Below are 21,769 nucleotides of genomic sequence, written 5' to 3' on the forward strand. Positions count from 1 at the left end.
CGCCGAAGACCATCCCAAAGCGCCTCTACCAATCTACCTTCAGTTGCTGATTAAAGCCATCACACTAGCCTACACCGCCGTCGCCGGTGAAGCCTCCTTTACCAGATTCACAGCCCACCACACTTGACGAACACACATGTAATACCCTGAAAATTCATTATTATTTTCTGAGGATTTTTCTGGAATTTAATTAGTAGTTGTCGGACAATTTTGTGGTTCGTGGGTGAGGCGGAAGTATTTCGGACGAATAATTACTCGAAACGTTTTATTTTCAGGGTTCAAAATGTTGACTTTTTATTAGTTGAGTTTCTCTAAAAACTTCCTTCATAAAAGTTGTAGAGCGCGTCGATACGAGTTCGTGGACATGCGGCACGTCAAAATCGGAGTTCGTATGAGAAAGTTACGGTCAGCGGAAGTTTCTACTAAATTTGGAAATTGCTATAAATAGGAATTTCTGTTTTGGGAAATTCATTATTTATATTTTTGGAAACCTTTCGGAAATAGAAAGTCAGAAATCTCTATTCTCTCTCCTAAACCCTGATCGACCGGACCCGGACCCGCAATTCCAACCTGACCGGCGTTTCGTTAAGGCAAATCTGGTTGAGAAGTAATTCAAAAGGTTGTGCAATTAGATGAATCATTTCGTACTGTGTACGTACGTAGTCTGTGACTGTAGTCTGTAGTTGAATAATAGAAAGAAGATAAATGTTCAATTATTCAAATGAGGCCAAGTGACTTTGCAGAAGGAACCATATATGGATGACAAGATGAGTTCAGAGTACAAACAATGCGTCATGAAGAAGTGAGGAATCTCATGAAGGCAACAATCAATTTGGCTATGATGCTTATGGATATAATCAATATGGAGAAGTACATGATCAGTCATCCAGTTGGATTCATCCTTATTATCCATTTATAGGGGAAACAGTCGGCAGCTCTAAAGAGATATATAACTATCATGTTCATCACTACAAAATTCACACTATATGGGTCATATGTCTTGGTATGATTATTGCATTTTCGTAGATCAGCAAGCGGCTTTTCAACCATCTAGAGTCTCTTTTTTGTTGTAGATGAGGTTGACATTCATATATATGTTTATGTAATTCCAATAAATTGACTATTCCAAAAACGATATTTGTTATCATTTATCCCCGATATTTCTGATATCTCCATTTTTCAAAGTTCCAATAGATATGTAGATACAGATATTTTAATTCTTGCCGACAGAGTGTTGGTTCTGGAACAATATTGGTTCTGGAACAAAGCATTGCTAGCAGCTGGACTCTCATACAGGCCAGCCCTTCAGCACTAATGCAAGCTTTTTTGCCACTGGTTTTGAACAAGGTTTTAAATATCTGCGATATTTCCGATATATCCCCCGATATCTCCTTTTTTCGACGGACCGATATATCTTGGGGGGTAAATATCTTATCTTCTACCGTTTCTGCAAAATTTCTCCGACTTCGTCAAATATCCCCGATATATTAGATATTTGCGATATATCCCTGATAAAGTGAAGAAATATCTGTAAAATTTGATATATATAAAAATAAAAATAAAAACTCAGTAATTAATACTCTAAATGAAAATCTGTGTGAAGAGAGATCGCCCCAAGGCAAATCTGAGTGAGTAGAAAATCCCCTCAAGGGAATCTAGGTGAGGAAAAAAATCCCCTCAAGGCAAATCTAGGTGAGGAAAAATACCCTCAAGGCGATTTTGGGTGGGAAGTAATTCTCTAAATGCAAATCTGTGTGAGGAAAGAATAATGTGGTCAATGAAAACAACTATATATATCTACTTCATATTGCAAGCGAGCCGCTTGATAATGGCATTGATCCACTTCATGATTGGATTATTCCTGCACACCTCGATGATGAAGCTGGAAGACCTCTTCCACAAGTTGTAGAAACTGCAACTAATGCTGGAATCAACGTAGAGAGAGTCTTATCTGAAGAAGTTGTTAAAAACTCAGAAGATAATTCAGATAGTGATGATGTGTGGGGTGATACAGCAACTCCACATAGTTCTGATGATGGTGGAGAGGGTGGAGGCGGAACAGGTGGTGGAGGTGAAAGATATGAATATGGACAATCTTCTGTGGATGGAGGATTAAACTAATTTACTTGTGAAGGTAATTTTGATCATACCACCCAAGATGAAGACCACGGAGTGAGAACAGCTGGTCATGGTGCTCAAGAGAAGACCCGATATGGGAGGAGGATTAGAGGTGCGACTGATGATCAAAGTACCCCATCTGATGTTTCTTCAATTGCCTTAAGTTTTGACTCTATCAATTTAGGCACAGAGCGCAGTAGGATCTCAAATGAGTCTCATGAAGGCAACAATCAATTTGGTTATGATGCTTATGGATATAATCAATATGGAGAAAGTATATGATCAGTCATCCAGTTGGGTTCATCCTTATTATCCCCTTATAGGGGAAACAGTCGGCAGCTCTAAAGAGATCTATAACTATCATGTTCCTCACTACAATTCGCACTATATCGGTCATATGTCTTGATTTGATTATTGCATTTTCATAGACCAGCGAGCAGCTTTTCAACCGCCTAGAGTCTCTTTTTGGATGTAGATGAAGTTGACATTCATATGTATTTATATGTAATTCTAAATTTCTAATAAATTGACTTTTTTCAAAAACGATATATTTTCTCCTCTATCCCCGATATTTTCCGATATCTCCCTTTTTCAAAGTACCAATAAATATGAAGATACCGATATTTAAAACCTTGATTTTGAAGGTAGGTAGGATGGTGATATCCTAGCCATAGACTTAAGACCTGGACCAAGAATAGTGGTGGTGAGGGGTAGTCTCTGCAAGGAGACACGTAAAAGTGGTCCTAGTTGAATTTGGACAGAAGAGGTGGCAGCAAAGGGTTCACATGGGCAACCTCTTAGAATCTTGCCAGCTTTGCTTGCTTTCTTTCTTATCTGCCAAAGTGAATTATTATTGTTTTTAAAATTATTATTATTATTATTATTATTATTATTATTTTTATCAAATAGGTTCATTCATATGGAAGTGTTACAAGTGGTATGAATGATACAATCAGGAGCCACTAATGGCCCACTTATAACGTCAGACCAACAGGCCCGAACATAGTTTCCTAATAGAGTTACTAAATCTCCGGTACACCATGAGATTGGAACAATGGTCACAAAAACCAAGGAGACTCCTAATCCGACAAAGTGCCAACAATGTTGGTAAGGCAACATCGGCATACCAACCGGGTAGCGGCTCTGAACTTGTGAAGGATTAACATAAACTCAAGTCAACTCCGCCTCCTGAGTAGTGAATTCACGTGATATATGCGGGTGAAAAACGTCATCACTCGATCAGCGGTGTTTTGTAATACGTTACTAGCACGACCACAAAGGACCAGAATTAATCTAAAACAGAACACCAAAGCTACCTACAAACAAGCTAAAAGAAAATAGTAAAAACAAAATAAAAGGAGATACAACAATTAATCCTCCTGGAGCACCATGGCCAGGTCCAAGACTGAGAAGGCCCATCGCAACATGATTGAGGCCTAACCCAGATCAAGCCCAGACCAAACCCAGGGGCACTCCAGCTTCTGCTACCGTCAAACCCGCCGAAGACCATCCCAAAGCGCCTCTACCAATCTACCTTCAGTTGCTGATTAAAGCCATCACACTAGCCTACACCGCCGTCGCCTGTGAAGCCTCCTTTACCAGATTCACAGCCCACCACACTTGACGAACACACCTGTAATACCCTGAAAATTCATTATTATTTTCTGAGGTTTTTCTGGAATTTAATTAGTAGTTGTTGGACAATTTTGTGGTTCGTGGGTGAGGCAGAAGTATTTCGGACGAATAATTACTCGAAACGTTTTATTTTCAGGGTTCAAAATGTTGACTTTTTATTCGTTGAGTTTCTCTAAAAACTTCCTTCGTAAAAGTTGTAGAGCGCGTCGATACGAGTTCGTGGACATGCGGCACGTCAAAATCGGAGTTCGTATGAGAAAGTTACGGTCAGCGGAAGTTTCTACTAAATTTGGAAATTGCTATAAATAGGAATTTCTGTTTTGGGAAATTCATTATTTATATTTTTGGAAACCTTTCGGAAATAGAAAGTCAGAAATCTCTATTCTCTCTCCTAAACCCTGATCGACCGGATCCGGACCCGCAATTCCAACCTGACCGGCGTTTCGTTTTCCGGCGACCTCTACCGGTGAAACCTACACGGATCGGTTCGCCTCCTCCGTGCGCTCCTCCCTGTGGCATCCTCTAGTGAAGATTTACACCAAGTGCGGCGTTGCATGGCGGCAAAAACTTCAGCAGTCGAACCCGACTGGTTCTCTCTATTCCGACGACGGCGGAAGGTGAAACCAAGTTAGTTGAGTTCGTAGGAGCATCCATGTTCGATCCTTGGAGGTTGGGTTGATCGATTCTCTGTGGTTTGCAGCAACTCATGGTGAACAGTGATCGCCGGCTTTGGAGCTAGATTCCGGACGATCTAGGCCGAGTTGGCTTGAAACCCAGGTATTAAAGTTGCTCAACTCTTCATGATGAACATTTTTGCTGGTTTGATTGCTGAGGTTATGAGTTTTGGTCGGCAGTGATTGTGGTGGTTGTGCCACAGTCTGTGGCGGTGCTTTGGCGGCGTTACGGCCATGTAAGAGATAGTTTCTAGTTTCATATATCATCAACTCGTCGATACAAACATTTTGATATATAATACGCAATTTTTCGAGATCGTATGAATCTGTTATGATTTTTACGGTTTCGAACCGTTCGATTATTCGATCCGTGAGGATTCGAGCGTTCAATCGACTAGTGGTTTTGACATATCGATCATAGCAATATTTCGGAGACTTTGGGTGGTTTCAGATGTTGTTTCGCCTCGATTGGCGACACTTTTGTGGTTTCAGTTCAAAACGGGGGTTTCTGACTTTAATCACTTGTGATTCGTGTACTAAGTTGGGATCGTATGTGATTAGGTACTTGACAAAGTTGTGTTGAGTGGATTGAGACAATTGTGCTTATCTTGGTTAGTGTGTGAAGACGCAGCGGGATTCTGAGGTGAGTAAATCTCACAATATTCGTTATGAGCATAGTTACCATATTGTCTTGGAGTTATTAGGTTAACTATGACTATAGTTGGTATTAGTGGCATTCCTGAGTGGATGACTACATATATATATATATATATATATATATATATATATATATATATATATATATATATATATTTACGTGAAATATATATATGTATTGGTGGCTTCTTTGTGAAGTGAACAATATTTTGAAATGAGTTCATTATTGTTCGAGAATGTTGAAATTGTGTATTGAGTTGTGATTGTAGAATTTCATTTGTTGAGATACCATGAGTCTAGTATGACCATCTTAATTGGTGATTTAAGATATGGTATCTTGTGTAGGAATATATGTGTAATGAATTGATGACATCAGTAGGATGAATCTTTATGATGATTATCATGTAAACCTTGTATAGGAATATATGTATAATGAATCGGTGAAATCTGTGTGATGATCAATTGGATGATTGTTATCTGTGTGATGACCGGTGAAATCTGTGTGATGATTAGTTGGATGATTGCTATCTGTGTGATGATCAGTAGGACGATTGCCATCTGTATGATGACCGGTGAAATCTGTGTGATGATCAGTGTGATGACTGCTCTGTAGAGGAGTTGATTTGTTATTAAGTTAACAACGATCGAGAGGACTGCGATGATAGTCGGAGCTACCTATAGATGTCAGAGTATAGGGTTGTGATGATTTCGATGACTTGAATTGTTTTTTTTAATGTAACCTCTTGAACTAAAACTGTACGCAGCGGTTACTATGAACTGTTTCACTTTGGTTTGAATTGTGATTGCCTTGTTTTCTTCTTGGTTTTATTTGTTGATGGTTTGACTGATCATAAAGGCCATAGTGGTGATGATTGTGCTCTGTGGTGAGGATAGGAAGGTGATTCATTGATTTTCACCTTTGATGTCATGTTGATGACAAAGGCTTCCGGTTGGAAGGAAAGGAGTGTGATCTTTGTGATTCGCTGTTGTGCGTCTAAAAGATTTCCAAACATTACATGAGGAGGTTTTGTTTGACTGAAATTTGTGTAATTGGATGCCAGGTTGAGAATCTGAGCATGTGGTTTTAGTCACGAGTTGACCTACGTAAGCATGTTATGGAAGGTTATGAAACAGATGATTGTAGTTGTGAGTTATGTGCTTATCGATGTTTAGGTTGAGATGACTTAAGAATGTGTTTATGCCTTGTGGTTTTGAGTTTACTCATAAAGCTTGCATAAGCTTACCAGATTTGTTGTGTGGCAACCTGGTGCACTATTCAATGGTGTAGGAGTTGATCCTGCAGGTCAGAGAAATCGTGGTTGAAGCTGAGACCTTGTAGCAGCTGATCGGGTAGGAAGCTAATTTTGTGGCTTTACTGTTGTTAAGACTTCCACTGTGTAGTAGGCTCTTAGGAGCGATTTCTTATTATATTGTTAACGCAATTTAATTTGCAAACTCTGTGTAATGTAATATGTGACTCTAAAGAACGAGTCTGTATTCACATTGTGGGTTCGGGACATAGCTAGTTGCCATTGTTTAAAGGAAAATTTTCTTAGTTGTTTTATTCGATGTCCGAACCATCACACCAGGAGTTCTTGTGTTTGATTGATTTTGTAATTTTAATTGTGATTAAAATTCGGGGCGTGACAACACCGATGGGACAAGTAGCCAAAAAAACTTGATTGAGGATCCGATCTGACTTCAAACCACCAGAGAACCTCAATACAATCAACTACGCGCCCAACTGGCCCAATCCAAACAGCAAGTCACCTAATTGGGGTAACAACCTCCCTACACCAACACAAGCCAACGCTGATCTCGGATATACACCCTTCCTTCACGGGAGAAGGTAGATCTACAAACTGAACAACACTCCCCCTACCATACCCGACACCAACCCGAGAGAGTAAGCAGAGGCTGGAGCCAAGCAAAACTAGCTGCTCTCCATTCACCTCCTCTCCCGGTCTGAGACGCATGTTGACCTCTCACATGCACCAGTGGAACCCCTGTCAATCATCATCGATCCTTGGATCCACTCAACTTGGGGCCTTGACCTTGTTGGCAAGCTTCCAACCGTCAAAGGTCAATTCAAGTACATCATTGTTGCCATTGACTACAACAACAAGTGGATTGAGGATGAATTGCTAATAGCAATCACAACCGCCAAAGTGACTCATTTCCTCTGGAAAAATATTTACTGCGGCTATGGAGTATCCCACACCATTATCACCGATAATGGGGTACAATTCAACAACGAGGAGGTCATCAACTTCATCGCTAAATTGGGCACCAAGATGTGCTATGCATCTATGGTGCACCCCCAAACCAATGGTCAAGCCGAGAGGGAAAACAAGATCATAAAGAAACTACTCAAGAAGAATCTTGATGACGCCAAAGGTCATGGGCTGAAAAGCCCCCAGAGGTCCTGTGGGCCATCAGGACGATCCCAACGTCCTCCAACGGCAAAACACCGTTTTGCATGATGTTTGGCATGGAGGTAGTTCTCCCAATCGAGATTACATAACCAACCGCAAGGGTTGAGGGCTACAACACCAATACCAACGGTGACGACATCTTCCTCGATAAGGACTTGCTCGAGGAGAAACGACACAAGGCACACTTACACAATTTGCAAGATAAGCAACGAGTGTCGCATTTCTACAATGCTAGGGTCAAAGCTAGAAACCTCCAACTGGGGGACTGGGTCATGAAGGAAGTATTTCCTCCGCCAACCGCCCTTCACCCAACTTGGGAGGGCCCATACCAAATAGTAGACGACGACAACCCTGACACCTTCTACTTAAAGGACAAGGATGGCATCACATCCTCCCACCCTTGGAATACCGAGCACCTCCAGTATTACTACAAGTGATTACACCGCCAACCGGTGAGCTTCTTGACTTAGCTAAATTTTTGCAGAATATTTAGCTAAGAGAAGCTACTCTACAGGTACTCTCATCCTTTTGTAACGCTGAACAATCAATTATCAATGAAACGAGGAATTATTCAAACCATTGCTCTTACTTGCACAAACAGCCAACTGGCAACGCTAGTAAAGTCTAACAGACTATATCCGCTACATCGTGCAATAAGAACAATCTTAATTTCTTTAATATTTTCATTGAAAGAAAAAAGGATAACACAAAGGCTTTAGGAGGTTCAATCAAAAATAACATTCTATCACTATCGATTGTCCAACACTTGGAAAAATTACGAGAATCGAATTCAACAAAGACAACTTAGCATTAAATCAGGTTGGGACTCCCCAACCAAAGCAGTTCAAAAAAAGTTACAAAATCCAACGACACCTACACCGCTACAAATATATATATATATATATATATATATATATATATATATATATATATATATATAACAAACAAAGCGAAGAGCATTCAGCGGCAACTTCCTTCAGATCTTCGCAGCACCACTATCACCATCTAGCCCCGACTGTTGGCTTGTCTCCTCTGATCGCTGGCCATGAAAGTTGGGACTAGGTGTTTACATAGACCTGTCAAGCCTGGTATGGGTGGCAATGAATTGAATACGTGAAGCCTCAGAAGCAATCACCGACGGTGTTTGCTGCGGCGCAAGGTCAACACGTTGGGCAAATTCATCGCTGATGGAGTGGGCACCCTGCGAACCTACATTTTTCCCACCATCACCTTGCTGACTTTTAGTGGCACTAGAGGGTGCCGACAGCTGGGCATCCTTGTCTTAGTTGATGACACCCTCGGACTCCAGCCAGTGGAAGTTCTCTGCTCTACCCTCTTGGGCAGCCTCCGTCAACAGACCCTGAAAGTCTTCAGATTGCTTGAAGGAATCGACAGTAGCAACACTAATTTTCTTCCTCTCCTCCTTCGCCAGCTGAACCCCTTTAGCCTGCAGCCGTTTGATCCTTCAAGCCAGACACTTCCCTTGCCAACTCCGACATCTACGTGTTTCGCTCGACATCCCTGGAAACCACCACATCTAGCTTCCCCCTGGAGTCTATCAAATCCATCTCCGCCTTCGCCAGCCGGTGGTCGGTTTCATTATGCACTTTCTTCTCCTCTGCCAGTTCGCGACAGAGACTATCCACCTCATCCTGAAGACGAACCTCTGAAAGAGATGGCCTTGATGCCGCCAGAAACATCTCATTTAGCCCCGCTGCCAACTGCCCATAGGCAGAGCAAAACGGATACTGTTGCAGGGCCGTGAGGCGTACCACACCATCCAAGCCGCCAAACCTCAGGCGCTCACAAATGTGGAATAAAATTTTTTGTTGTTCAACCAACAGAAACGGCGCAAAATCCGTAAAGGAATCCAGTGCAGGCGGTGGCGTATTCTTCCCGCTGACAGCAACGGTGGCGGCAGGACCCTCTTTCTGTATTTTCTTCTGCAGGCGGACGCCAAGATGAATCTCGTCCACGGGTTCTAATCCATCTTCCGGATCATTCTACCGCCGCCGCTTCTCCAACATGCCCCCTTGTGTGCCGCCAGCGGCACTTGTTTTGCCCCCTAGAGAAACATCCGGAGCTATCTGCTGAACAACGGAACTCCAGCCAAATCCGGCCTTTCCTATCACCACCCCCCTCTCCTTTTGGGGTTGGCTTCCTTAGTGCATGCCAGCCACCCTATCCGAAGCTTTCTCTTGGCGATCGCCAAAACGATTCCCGCCAGCTTCTCGTTTTTTCGAAGCCGGTGCAATTGGTCGAACCAGGGTCTCCCCACCTGTCGCTAAGTGCGAGTGGTGCGGTATTTCAAGGACAGTCTCCTCCTCTGTAGGAGTAACCTCCTTAGTATACGGATCCACCGCCGTCTTGCGTGCATTCACGCCTTCGCTGAGCATGCCACGGAGATAGTCCTGAAGCTTAGTCTTATCCATTGTCTTTTTGAACGAGTCGTGACTCTTTCAATTAGCAGGCAGAAAGGCTAAAAAAAAAGAAAAAAATAAGAGAAAAAAAGGCATCAGCTTTCGGTCAAAGACAATCCTTCAAGGGACAACTTGCCGCCAGAGTAAGAAACATACCAGGATAGTGGCTCAACTTCAACTTTACCAACAGATCCCAACCCGTCAATAGGCAAATATCAAGAAAGTTCCGATTCCGCCAGCAACGAAGCACCCGCGCTATGCTGCAATACTCCTCGTTCGTCAATTCAAACTGCAAACCCGTTGACAAAAAAAAAAAAACAAATACAAAGCAAACATCAGCATACACACAAAACAACTACAAATGATCAAAGGCATAAGGCATAATAGTAACCTTGCAATGGTTGAAATTCTGATTTAATCCTATAGGTCGACGGTTCCTTATTCACTGTCGCATCATATTCCGAATCCTCAGTGGCGACGCAAACAGTCTTCTTCCTGTACGACATTGAATCTGGCGGGTTCTCTAACAACTGAGTGCTGCGGGTCAAATTCACTTGACCGCCACATCCACCCCGCTTAACATACACAAGCTCGTAGAAGTGAAGAACTTCCACCACCGTCGGACCTTCACACCCTGACAACTGCCACAAACTATTCAGCACCATCAAGATCTTCCACATGTTCCAGGAGACTTGCCCAAACGAAATTTCGAACTCACACAGAAGGATCTAGAGGTTCGGCAATAGTGGAAACCTAACCCTCTGGTGGAAAACAGCTTCATGTACGGCAGCAAAACCCTCTGACAAAAACGGAGTCATTGCACCTTTTTCTAGTGGTCTTAACTTCGTTACACCATGAAGCTTGTAAGTCCGCTTCAATTTCGCTATTACTGTCGGCCGACGTCATTGAACCCTTCGGTTCGTCGACCTCAGTGCCATCAGGCAATACCTATGAAGGCCCATCGCTGACCTCTCCTTCAGATTCCCCTTCATCCTCACGCGACTCACTAATTAACAGCGCTATTACTTTCTGCCCTATCCTTCCGCTGGCGCCTGGCCGCAGCTTCTTCCCCCATCGTCGAACTCTCTGCATACCCAGTACCACATGGCGCGTCTCCACCCATGTTAGCAAGAATAATTGGTAGCGGTTTAATGTCTAGCGGCTCTTGCAATGAGGTTCCTGCAGGGGCAGACGGACACAAGGAGTCAATAAAAATCTTATCGAGAGCGTCAAGCGACACATCAGACTCAGAATCCTCACTACTCGAGATCTCTATAATGTTAGCCATCCCAAACACCCTAAAACCTAAAACGTTAGTTTCATACAGATCTAAACTACCCCTGTGTTAGCATTTATTCAAGAACACCAACAACCCAAAAAACCCAGAAATTCAAGAACAACCAAAAAACCTAGATGCAAGAATCTCACACCTATTCACCAAAAACCTCCATCAATCCTCCATCAATTATCCAACACACAAATATCAATCCCTAACCCATGCTAGACCCTCACACACATGCTCTAGACATTATTGCAACTCGAAGGCAAGATTCATATAAAAAACACAGCAAACACAGGCTGAAAGCAAAACAAGAAAGTGGGAATAAAATCACCAACCTCGAGTACACGACGCAGAAACTAGTTGCAGCAACACAATCCTGGGAATCACCTCCGTCTACACCTTCCTGCCACTCAAATTGGGACAGTTCCTTTGACCTCTCTCTCTGTTACACGTTTTCAAGGTTGAAGACGAAGATGAAAAATTTGAAGTGCAAGCTAAAATAGAAGTCCCTCTAGTTCTCCCTCTGTTTTATGTTAACATCCACCAAATCTGAGCCGTTCGTTGCAAAGGAGTCACTCACAAGATGGTTACATGTGCCCCACTACCTCATAAATTAACCGTCCGAGTTAGCTGAGGCGTTGCCATGGTTACACAATCCATTATTACCCGCATTTATGATGAAGTGATGGGCATACTGAACAGATGCACACACACGCCAAACCAGTCAGCGACAGCTACGTGGCACCACATTGTCAGACGTAACACCTATCCACTCCAACCATCCAATATGAACCCAAAACGTTGAAAAACGAGCAAGTCTCCGCTACGCGGAACTTCTCACTTTCAAAACTTTTAACGCGAGCAAGTCTTCGCTAAGCGCAACTCCGCTAGTGGAAATTCTCACTTTCAAAACTGTCAATGCAAGCAAGTCTCCGTTAAGTGCAACTCTGCTAGCAGAACTTCTCACTTTCAAAGTTTTTCAAACTGGCTAAGATATTTAAGCGGAACTTATCAGTCAACTGTCAACCGATTAGGCAACGCCTCATAATGACAATGACCACTAAGCGGCATTGCAGTCAAGCATTTCTCCTCCGGAAAAGAGTAAAGTGACAAGTCAACAACGTCTAAGACGGCCACTGATCAGGCGGTTGATCTCCGACGCTTGGGTATCAAAGATTAGGTTCGCTACTTAACGCCCACTACTTAAGGCAGCTCCCCTCGTCAAACAATTAGCCGGCCAAAAGGAGGCCTATCTTAGCTGGGGAGTGGGGGACTCCCTAGGGGGCCTAGCAGGGGCCCACCCGAAAGGGCATAAAGCGTTTGCTCAGAACATGTCCATGGTTGACAATGCATTGATGCTAATTATGCTTGACAAGACTAGCTATAGTAACGTTTCAAACCGTTAGGCAACTCTCCAACCAAGATAGCCCTCCTTGAATGGAGACTTGGAGGACTTGTACTTACATAAACATTTGCCTAAGCATAATTAACTACGATGGACTATATCCAAGCTACTGCCAGTGGCGCCAGTACCGTCAAAGGTGTTACCCCCGGGAACACCATCAGACGGGCTGTCACCTAAGCTCATGCTCAGGCCAAGGCCATCTCTAACGAGCCTTCACGCGCCGCGCCAAGATCACCTCGCTGAAGCATCACAAGCTGTTGCCTGATGCATATCAGTCCCACATAGAAGACAAGGAAAAGATCAATCTCTCCCTCACCTATAAAAGGTCAACTCCTCTCTCCTCATTCATTACACATTTATTACTTACCAAACGATTAATCTGTCAACATAAATACATTGACTAACTTAGGCATCGGAGTAGAAAAGACTGCCAACCGCAGTCTCCCCTCTGACGTCCTTTGTATTTCACTTGACAGGTGACGCTAGTGCTACAACCATCTTAGTAGCGATCCGAGCTAGGACTAGCGTTATCGGGATTTAGCTACGGCCAAATCACCAGCATTAACGCACCAAATCAACATATTCTACATGGCAAATTTCATTTTACCTCCCTGATCTTTACACCCTAAATCATTTGTGCCTCCGCACTTTTAATTTCATCACGCGTGCTCCTGTACTTACCAAATTCAATCAATCTTGTCTAACCCTTGGCTTTTTTTGCCAATTGTTGTGTGATATATTTTGAAATTGTAGTTACATATGATATAATTTTATATGCCGCATTAGTGAACCGTTATCATATAAGGGAGTCCATTAGAGCCACATTTTTAATCTACAAAATACTTGACAAAAACATGAATTATTAAACATGATTGATTAAATTGGAGAGTACAGGGGTACATGTGATGAAAAATTAAAAGTGCAGGATCATAACTGATTTGACATGTAAATGTTAAGGAGTTAGAATGAAATTAGCTATTAAACGAATTAAAAAATGAAGTAATTTTGAATTGAGAATTCATTATATTAAAAGAAAAAAGGAGAAAAAAAAAGTAATATATGGAATGAAAATTTCGAGGTTCCAGATTACTTGGTCAGCTGGTAGCCGCACAGTACGTATATTTTCTATTTCAAGGTTCCAGATTACTTAGTCTTTACATTCACTCCTTCACTCAATCTTAATAGCTATAGTCGGAGAATTCCTTGATCACCAATTCGTACTCTCAGTCCCGTAAGTTTCAATTTTCAATTCTTTTTTGACTTGTGAATTTTCATTGTTAAGTCATCATGTTCGTGGTTCTATAAACTCTTTACAGTCTATAAAATCTTAGTTCTGTTCGTATAGCTTTTCGTCAAACAGGTGCTATGTTGTGCACAGCAACTGTTTGATAAAATGCCTCAGTGAGAGTAGAAATGTTCAGAGCTTTGAAAATGGCTTTGTTGTTTTTTTGGGTGTGTGTTGTATGATAGGTTTGAGAGGTTGAGGGTGATGGAAAGCGAAGAGGACCCTGTGAAGAAGACTCAAGTGGTGGATGCCCGGGCTAGAAATATCAGTCATAATGTTAGGTGCACTGAGTGTGGGAGTCAGTCCATTGAGGATTCACAAGCTGATATCGCCATTCTTCTTAGAAAGGTATTTCATTTATCGTTTCGCTTTGTTTCCCTCATGCATCTTTCATGGTTGTATTTAGCAAGTAATATCGTCAATCAGTTACTTGCCATATGGTTATCTAGAACATCATATTAGTTAGTAAAAAGTAGCAACTGATCACTTGGACGGCCAAGTTAGCAATGACTTAGATTGTTGTTTACTTGTTTATGTATTTATAAATGAAGTATGTAGAGCAATGTTCTTATGTATAATGTGACAACTAATCACTTGGATAGCCAACTTAGTGATGAATTAGATTGTTGTTTATTAGTTTATATATTCGTAAATGAAGTTTGAAGAGCAATGCTCTTATAAACGCGGAAAGTTGGACAAAGCATAACATTAAGTTTGGCACTATTGGGTAGCCAACTGGAAAGGATTCAATGGGCAACTTCACTGCTTGCATAGGTGTGAACTTTTATGTTTATAAGAGCAATTAGATGGCCAAGTTGTTGATGAATTATTATTATTGTTTATGTGTTTATATATTTATAAATGATGTAAAAGAGCAATGCTCTTATAAACGTGTGAAGATGGACAGAAGGTGACATTAAATTGGGCAGTGTTGCATTGCCAATTGGAAATGTGTTCAGTGAGTCAACTTCACTGCTTCCCTTAGCTGTGAACTTTCTGTTTTTAGAAGATAGTGCTTGATATTAGTCATAGTAGGTTGGTCGTCAGGTATTTTCAGAAATGGGAGGAAGCAAAGGGGAAAGGTATGAAAGTGATTGAAGGATTCTTTGTTGATGAGAATCATTCTATTTCATTCCAAAGAATTCAGAGTTTCCAATACTAGTTGATTTTAAGCCATCAGTGTGGTGGCAAGCTTACAAAAGTTTGTGGCAAAAGTGCTAGCATCCAGGATTAAGGGAGGTTTCGGAAAGGACTATTTCAACTGCAAATGGTGCTTTTGTGGAAGCACCACTGATTTCACGTGCAGTTTCAAAAGGGAGAAAGCTGTGGAAGAGGTGAGGAAGGGCTAGTATTCAAAGTTGATTTTTAAAAGCTTATAAAGGTTGGGAAGGATTAAAAAGGGGTCTAAATTGGGATGGAGAAGATGGATCGAAGGTTGTTGTATTCTGAAAAATTTTCCATCATTAAAAGAAGGCCTAGAGGTATATTTGGGGCATCAAACAGTTGAGGAAGAGTGATCCATAATCACCATTATTCTTCTCTGTTGTAGTTGATGTTGTGAGTAGGTTGCTAATAATGAGTCAAGAAAATCACTTGACTACTAAACTCTAACATAGATTTACACCAAAAACACTTCTTGTTACATAAACAGCATGTTAGCATGTTTTCATTGCTATACATATATGTTACTGTAGCCCGTTATCATTTTGAACTTCTGGTAGCATTACTTTTTCTCTATATCCTCATTAGTTTCTCGAATTGGTTGATTTTCAAGAGAAGGTCTCATAAATCCATCAACTACTTGGTATAAATGATAATCTACCAACTGTAACATAATGATTATGTAGTGGTTGTAATGCATTTGATAATTGTGCAGTTAATTCGTGACGAGATTCATGCTGGGAAGAGTGACAAGGAGATCTACAAGAAGCTTGAGGAGGATTTTGGGGAGACGGTCCTTTACGCCCCAAAATTTGATCTGCAGACTGCAGGCTTATGGCTATCACCGGTGAGTTGGCAGAGTCTTGAATAGAAAGGCCTAAAACTTTTTTATTGGGTTTTAAAGTTTATTTTGTGCTAATTTATTATTGGGTTCTGGAAACAGCTTGTGGTTGCCGGTGCTGCTGCAGGTATTTGGGCTTATAAGAAGCACAGACAAAGGACTAATGTCCACGTCATGGCTTTGAACCTTATTAGAGGTGTTCCACTGACCCCAAATGAGAAGCAAACCATGTTAGACCTCCTCACACCGCCACCTTCACGAGGAAATATACCTTCGTCTTGGTGGAGGAGGTGGAGAGAACAATGATGACCCCGTCTTCCATAGACTTTCTTTCTTGATTGTCCTTTGAATTATGGGTGAGCAATAGTCCACCAAGATGTAAATCAACTTCTGTCGTGGTTTATATTGGTTGAGTAAATTCTCATAGCAAAGAATTTTGGTCTCGCAAACTCATGATAAAGAATGTTAATTGTCACTCAATTTTGTACTATAGTGAGAAGCAGATTTTGACGTCATTCAATAATTGATGGCTTGTTTAGGTGACCGTGACTTCATTATATAAAACTCGTGTTCATGTTTTGGTTGGAACATGCTAATTGCCAGCCTTAAATTTTGTTGTCCAACTTGTCTGAATTGAATTTCCTCCCAATAGATGCCTCTTATCAACTTGTCTCAGAATTGTAATCAACTATATACTGATTGCACTAGACCTCAACTTCTTTTATCATCATAGAAGGACTTGATTGTGAGGGTAGATTGTCAAAATTCAGGTGTTAGTTTTTTTGCACTGCTAGTGCCCAAGTACTTGAGAACTAATTTGCTCTTGAATTCATCACATTCAGTAGCTGATTATTGAACTTCTTCAAGGATATTCAATTTCTTATAAAATCTGCTCTGTTATTGCCGGTCCTAATATTCATATTGCAAGTCTTTGTATGGCATGCCTAAGTTCCTTACACAGTTACACCTACTAAAGTATCCCTTTGGTCGACGATTCATGCATTATGAGAAGCCGCACTAACTATAAACTGAAGACATTCAATTGCTATGTTTCGGAACCATGCAAAGCTTTAATAATTTGGTTAGACCTTGAGAAACTTGCATATAATTCCCTCAGTTTGTCACTCTTTTCCAAACATGAGGGTACTTTGTAAGTACTTTGGCTCACAATGATACATTTAGAAATCTCTTCCACTAAAAGGTCCATAAGACTTAGGTTTTATAAGTGCAGATGTTCTGGAATCCCAAGGACTCCTTGTGTTGAATCTTCCTAATCATGTTTTCTATGCCGATCCCACCTGCTTAGAATCAAACAAAAGCCATTCATTATGAAAACAAAAATCCTCATTCTGATCATTTCAAGGGGGAAAAAAGAACACAGTAAATGTATGTAAGAATCATGCATACCTAGTGTTAGTGAACTCAAAAAAACTGTGAATGCCAGGATAAAGATAATCAAAGAAGCTCTTCCTAATTTCTTAACCACCTTTCCGGCCACATGTTGCCCCGCAAATGCAGAAATAGTTTTCAACACCCAGTAATTTGAAGTTGATCAAGGCATCTGATAGAACTTGAGAAAAGAATACCAATGTGCATTCTAGCATAACACAAAATTAAGCATAATAAATTAATATACCTGAGGAGGGATTCCCATCTCCAAAAATATCGGACCCAACAGAAATGCTCCACCAAGACCAAGTAATCCACCAAGCATACCAGCTGCTACTCCACATGCACAATAGGCAACTAGCTTGTACAGTGACCATTTCAGGTTTGCTTCTCCCTTCGATGCAATCACACTACGCCCTCTGTAGAGATTCATTGCCTGATATGAAGTTACTCCCACAGCCACCGGAATCTGATGTTCACAAATAGAAATTAAAGAAAAAATAAACATTTTAAGAGTCTTGTTCAGTTTATACATTTGCAGTCTCTAGTGAGTTCCAATATTATTTTGACATGAGGATGGAAGGTACCTGTAAGAGTTCTGTCAACCAATATGTCATTGAACATTTTCTCAGATAATTCTGTGCCAAACAAAACAAGTAATTTCCAGTCAATAATTGAATTCTTGATGCATACAAGTGAAGGGAATCCAAATTAAATCTTCTGATAAACAAGAAATAGCTACATGTATTACTAGATTTGATCATATAACCTTAGCAATTTGTAATGCAAGTATCATGAGCCAGACAACCACTATAACTCCAAGTTCCTTCCAGCAAACATTATCGAGAATAGAAACCTAGGAACGTCTAGAAGTCAGTCCCAAAAGCCATGCATAAAATAGTTTGAGCTTCAAAGATTTAACCTCCACTAGTTTAGCTTTCTTTGCCTCTGTTAAAGAGTCATTACTTGGACCTCCATGAGTACATTTGGCTTCAACATTTTCGGTACCTTCCCCATTTGAAGGCAAGTGTCTTGAAGTATCCAGTAGATACTACAGGTAATAAAGCAAGGTGTAGTATTAGATGGATTGAGTAAATGTAGCATAATATACAATCATTCTGGAAATCAAGCACGCAAAGTTGAAAGAGCACCTTTTCAGTCATAGTTTCTTTCTTCCATGTCTCAACACCCTTGACAAATGACTTGGCCGAAACACCTGCAAATCATGGTTGAAGATCTCTCAAGCAAGTTACCGATATTTGGGAAGAGAGAAGAATGAAATATTAGATAAAAAATTACTACTACCTAAGAGGACCACAAATAGTAGGATGGTGATCATCCAATCAGAAAGAACCACATTCAAAGAAACCCCAATGCTGATCCCCAGCACCAGTAATGGTTGGAAGAGAAGAGCCAAATCATAGTCAATAATGGGAAGCTCAAGTGTGGGATGCCTTCGCCGTAAGTTGTATAACACAGTAGCAGTTGATGTACCTGTGATCATACCTGAGTATCCAGACACAAGCAACTTAAATAAAATTTTGTCTCACCTGCCAGATGTAGAACAAAATCAGTCTTAAACTATACATGAACCAGTAAACAACTTGATCAAAATATGGTCTTGTATATAATGCGTCCTTACATTTGGATACTGCGATTGATGATTTCTGATCAAAACCAATGATGAGGGTGAGCATTGGAATGAAAAAGCCACCCCCACCAACACCTCCAACACTCCCAAATGCTGCCCCGAGGAAAGCGATTATCGTGCCCACCACAATTTTCCAATCAAATCTTATTTTCTGCAGCATGACATGCCTAACAAAGTTAATTTTTGAACTACATATTTCCAGGCACCAAGTAATTACTATGTCCATTGCATTTTAAAATTGAAATGTGAGTTCTTGTTTTTTTTTTTTTTTTTGGTTTTTACCTGTGCTGGTAATACCGTAATATACAACCTGTCTAGCTAATAGCTATCACCATGCTGCTCAAGTGATAGAAGAATGAATAATGTGACAAGAGTTGAAAAGGATGGCTTTTATAAAAGAAAGCAAGAAAGACAGAACAAGAGCTAACACAGAGTTTAATTTGCTGGGGATGTAAAGTTTTTACATAGAAAGTGAAAAAGTATTACATGCAGCAAGCCCTTACTAGTTTGGGGACTTAATACAATACATTAAGACAAACATGCATGCCCAACAAAGATATTTATATATAAAAAAAAAAATGGACTTACAGGCCAGACATGCTTATAAGTACCCAATTGATGATCGCTGGGATGTGTAGGTTCTTGTGGCTCCTCCAGTTCTTCATGTGCTGACCTGAAACTGCAGATATTGACAGCAACACCAGCAAACCAATCAAACCCCACCATCTGTTACCTGCAGCCATTTTCTCACACCCCCTAGCCTTCTTCTACCCAATGCAGTAAAGTTTAATCAAGTTTCTAGTTTCATGATAGGCATGGGTCGAGAGGGAGATTCTTGGATTGCTGTTTGATTTCTGGGTTGATTTGAGAGCTGATTTGGCTTTCAACTTTGAGATATTCTTACTTGACATCCAATATTCAAGCAACTCTAATGACATTAAGCTAGACAATTAAAATTAATAGGGCTGTCTGTCCTTATTGGGTCTTCTCAGTACTATATAGTCATAGATAATTGATGGTTGAATATATGTTCTCTACTGGCATATGCATATCTAACTGCATTGATTCCCAACTACTAATTGTTGGCCATTAATGTGTCTGCTGAAGCAAGCTTTAAAACACTTTTACGTACTGTTGTCAATTTTTTTTTTAAAATATTTTATTTTATAACAGCAGAGTATAAATGCACGGTCATTGTGTAAACTTGGCATAGAGTTCATATAGCTAGGTACACTTGCAGACCTTTAATCAAAATATAATTTTCAGAATTTAAACCGAGTGCTAAGAAGTGTTACACTCGTTACACTTGCACACAACAATAAGAAAGCTTATGTTACAAAACAATTAAACACGGAAACCACTAATACAAACAAAGCAATGAATCATAAATACTTACCTTATTTATGTAGATATTCTGTAATATTCTGTGATCTGTAATATTCTGTAATATCTGTAGTATTATTTGATTTACTACTTACCTTAGGAATAATACTTGTCTTATTAAGCACAATTGTAATTTGTATATAATTCCTTCTTGTAAGGTGAATGAATATAGAATTATTCAGCCAAAATTGTCTCTTGTTTCTTGTTATATTTTGACTTGGTATCAGAGCGGAGATCCGATCCTGGACTCTGACTCATTGTTCTTTGATCCTTGACCCTTGTTCATTGTGCTTGGATTTGTTCCTTGTCCTTTGATCCTTTCATCACCGTTGCCTTCTTATACTTCCAAGAACTTTGTTGTTTTTTCTTCCGCTACGTATTCACCATGGCTAAAGATCAAGATGTTTTGACCGTAATCAAGCAAGATGGAGATGGTGAGACGTCTCATGGTTCCAACCAAATTTCTGTCTCCGTTAAAGATGATTCAACTGGAAGTTATGGAGGTGTCAAGCTCAATGGCTCTAATCACCAAACCTGGAAGAAGATGATGGAGGCTCACCTCTGTGGAATCGATAAGGTGGGCTATGTTGATGGTTCAATTGTTGAACCACCAATTGCAGCCAACAATTATTCAAAATGGAAGACTGCAAATGGCTCGGTAACCTCTATTCTTTACAAATCCATGACTGAAGATGTTTCACAGATGATTATGAGATGTAATACAGCTGAAGAAATTTGGGAAAGCCTTAAGGAGATCTACTTTAACAGAACAGATTTTGCCGAGGTTTATGAGTTGAGCACTCAAGCCGCCGGTATGACACAAGATGGAAAACCAGTTGCCATGTATTTTGCAAAACTAAAGGGGATTTGGCAAGAAATTGATCAGATGCGTCCATGTCGCATGAAGTGCCCGGATGATGTCAAGATTTATAAGGAGGAGCAGGATCTCATGAGAGTTCATGTTTTTTTGGCTGGCCTAGATCCAATATTTGAGAATGCAAGGAGCCAATTACTTCGCCAGACTACCACACCAACCTTGTAGCAAGCCTTTGCTTATATTCGCAAAGATGAGACCCAGAGGGCTGGAACTAGAGCAGTTACTTCAGAAGTTGCAGGCCTTGCAATACAATCAAAGCCATCCAATTCCTCAAGTAATTGGTCACTCTCAGGCAATCGGCCTCCTTCTTCTCTGCGTCCCTCTCCTAAAGGTCCTCCTCCCGGGTTCTCCTCAAATCTGACTTGTAACTACTGTAAGAATCCAGGCCACATCAAAGCAAATTGTTACAGGTTGGTTGGTTTTCCAGCAGGCTACTTTGATAGGCCTCGACCTCAGGACAACAAACCCAAGGGTAAGGCTGCTGTTCATCTTGTTCAAGACCAAGATTACTATGCGGTGACAGAACCAGATCACACCAACTTGGCTGGTAAGGATA

The 21,769-nt window shown here is 40.7% G+C and overlaps 1 protein-coding gene, 1 long non-coding RNA gene and 1 pseudogene across 2 annotated transcripts; 1 reads left to right on the forward strand and 2 right to left on the reverse strand.

The window, feature by feature from the left end:
• Positions 1-8,488: 8,488 nt before the first annotated feature.
• LOC133739880 (uncharacterized) lies at positions 8,489-11,699 on the reverse strand. The gene is made up of 4 exons (XR_009860872.1): positions 11,557-11,699; positions 10,331-11,118; positions 10,096-10,228; positions 8,489-9,998 (listed from the first exon to the last, which is right to left on the reverse strand). It is a non-coding gene; the product is annotated as an uncharacterized LOC133739880 (long non-coding RNA).
• Positions 11,700-13,700: 2,001 nt separating this feature from the next.
• LOC133739886 (cytochrome c-type biogenesis CcmH-like mitochondrial protein) lies at positions 13,701-16,509 on the forward strand. Its single transcript, XM_062167709.1, has 4 exons — positions 13,701-13,857; positions 14,097-14,259; positions 15,788-15,919; positions 16,016-16,509. The coding sequence occupies exons 2-4, from the start codon at positions 14,116-14,118 to the stop codon at positions 16,217-16,219; spliced, it is 480 nt and encodes a 159-aa protein (XP_062023693.1). The 5' UTR covers positions 13,701-13,857; positions 14,097-14,115; the 3' UTR covers positions 16,220-16,509.
• Positions 16,510-16,970: 461 nt separating this feature from the next.
• On the reverse strand, positions 16,971-19,917 carry LOC133739897 (sulfite exporter TauE/SafE family protein 3-like; annotated as a pseudogene).
• Between the last annotated feature and the right edge of the window lie 1,852 nt (positions 19,918-21,769).

Source organism: Rosa rugosa, chromosome 1 (genome assembly GCF_958449725.1).
Source record: "Rosa rugosa chromosome 1, drRosRugo1.1, whole genome shotgun sequence".
Taxonomy (NCBI): Eukaryota; Viridiplantae; Streptophyta; class Magnoliopsida; order Rosales; family Rosaceae; genus Rosa; species Rosa rugosa.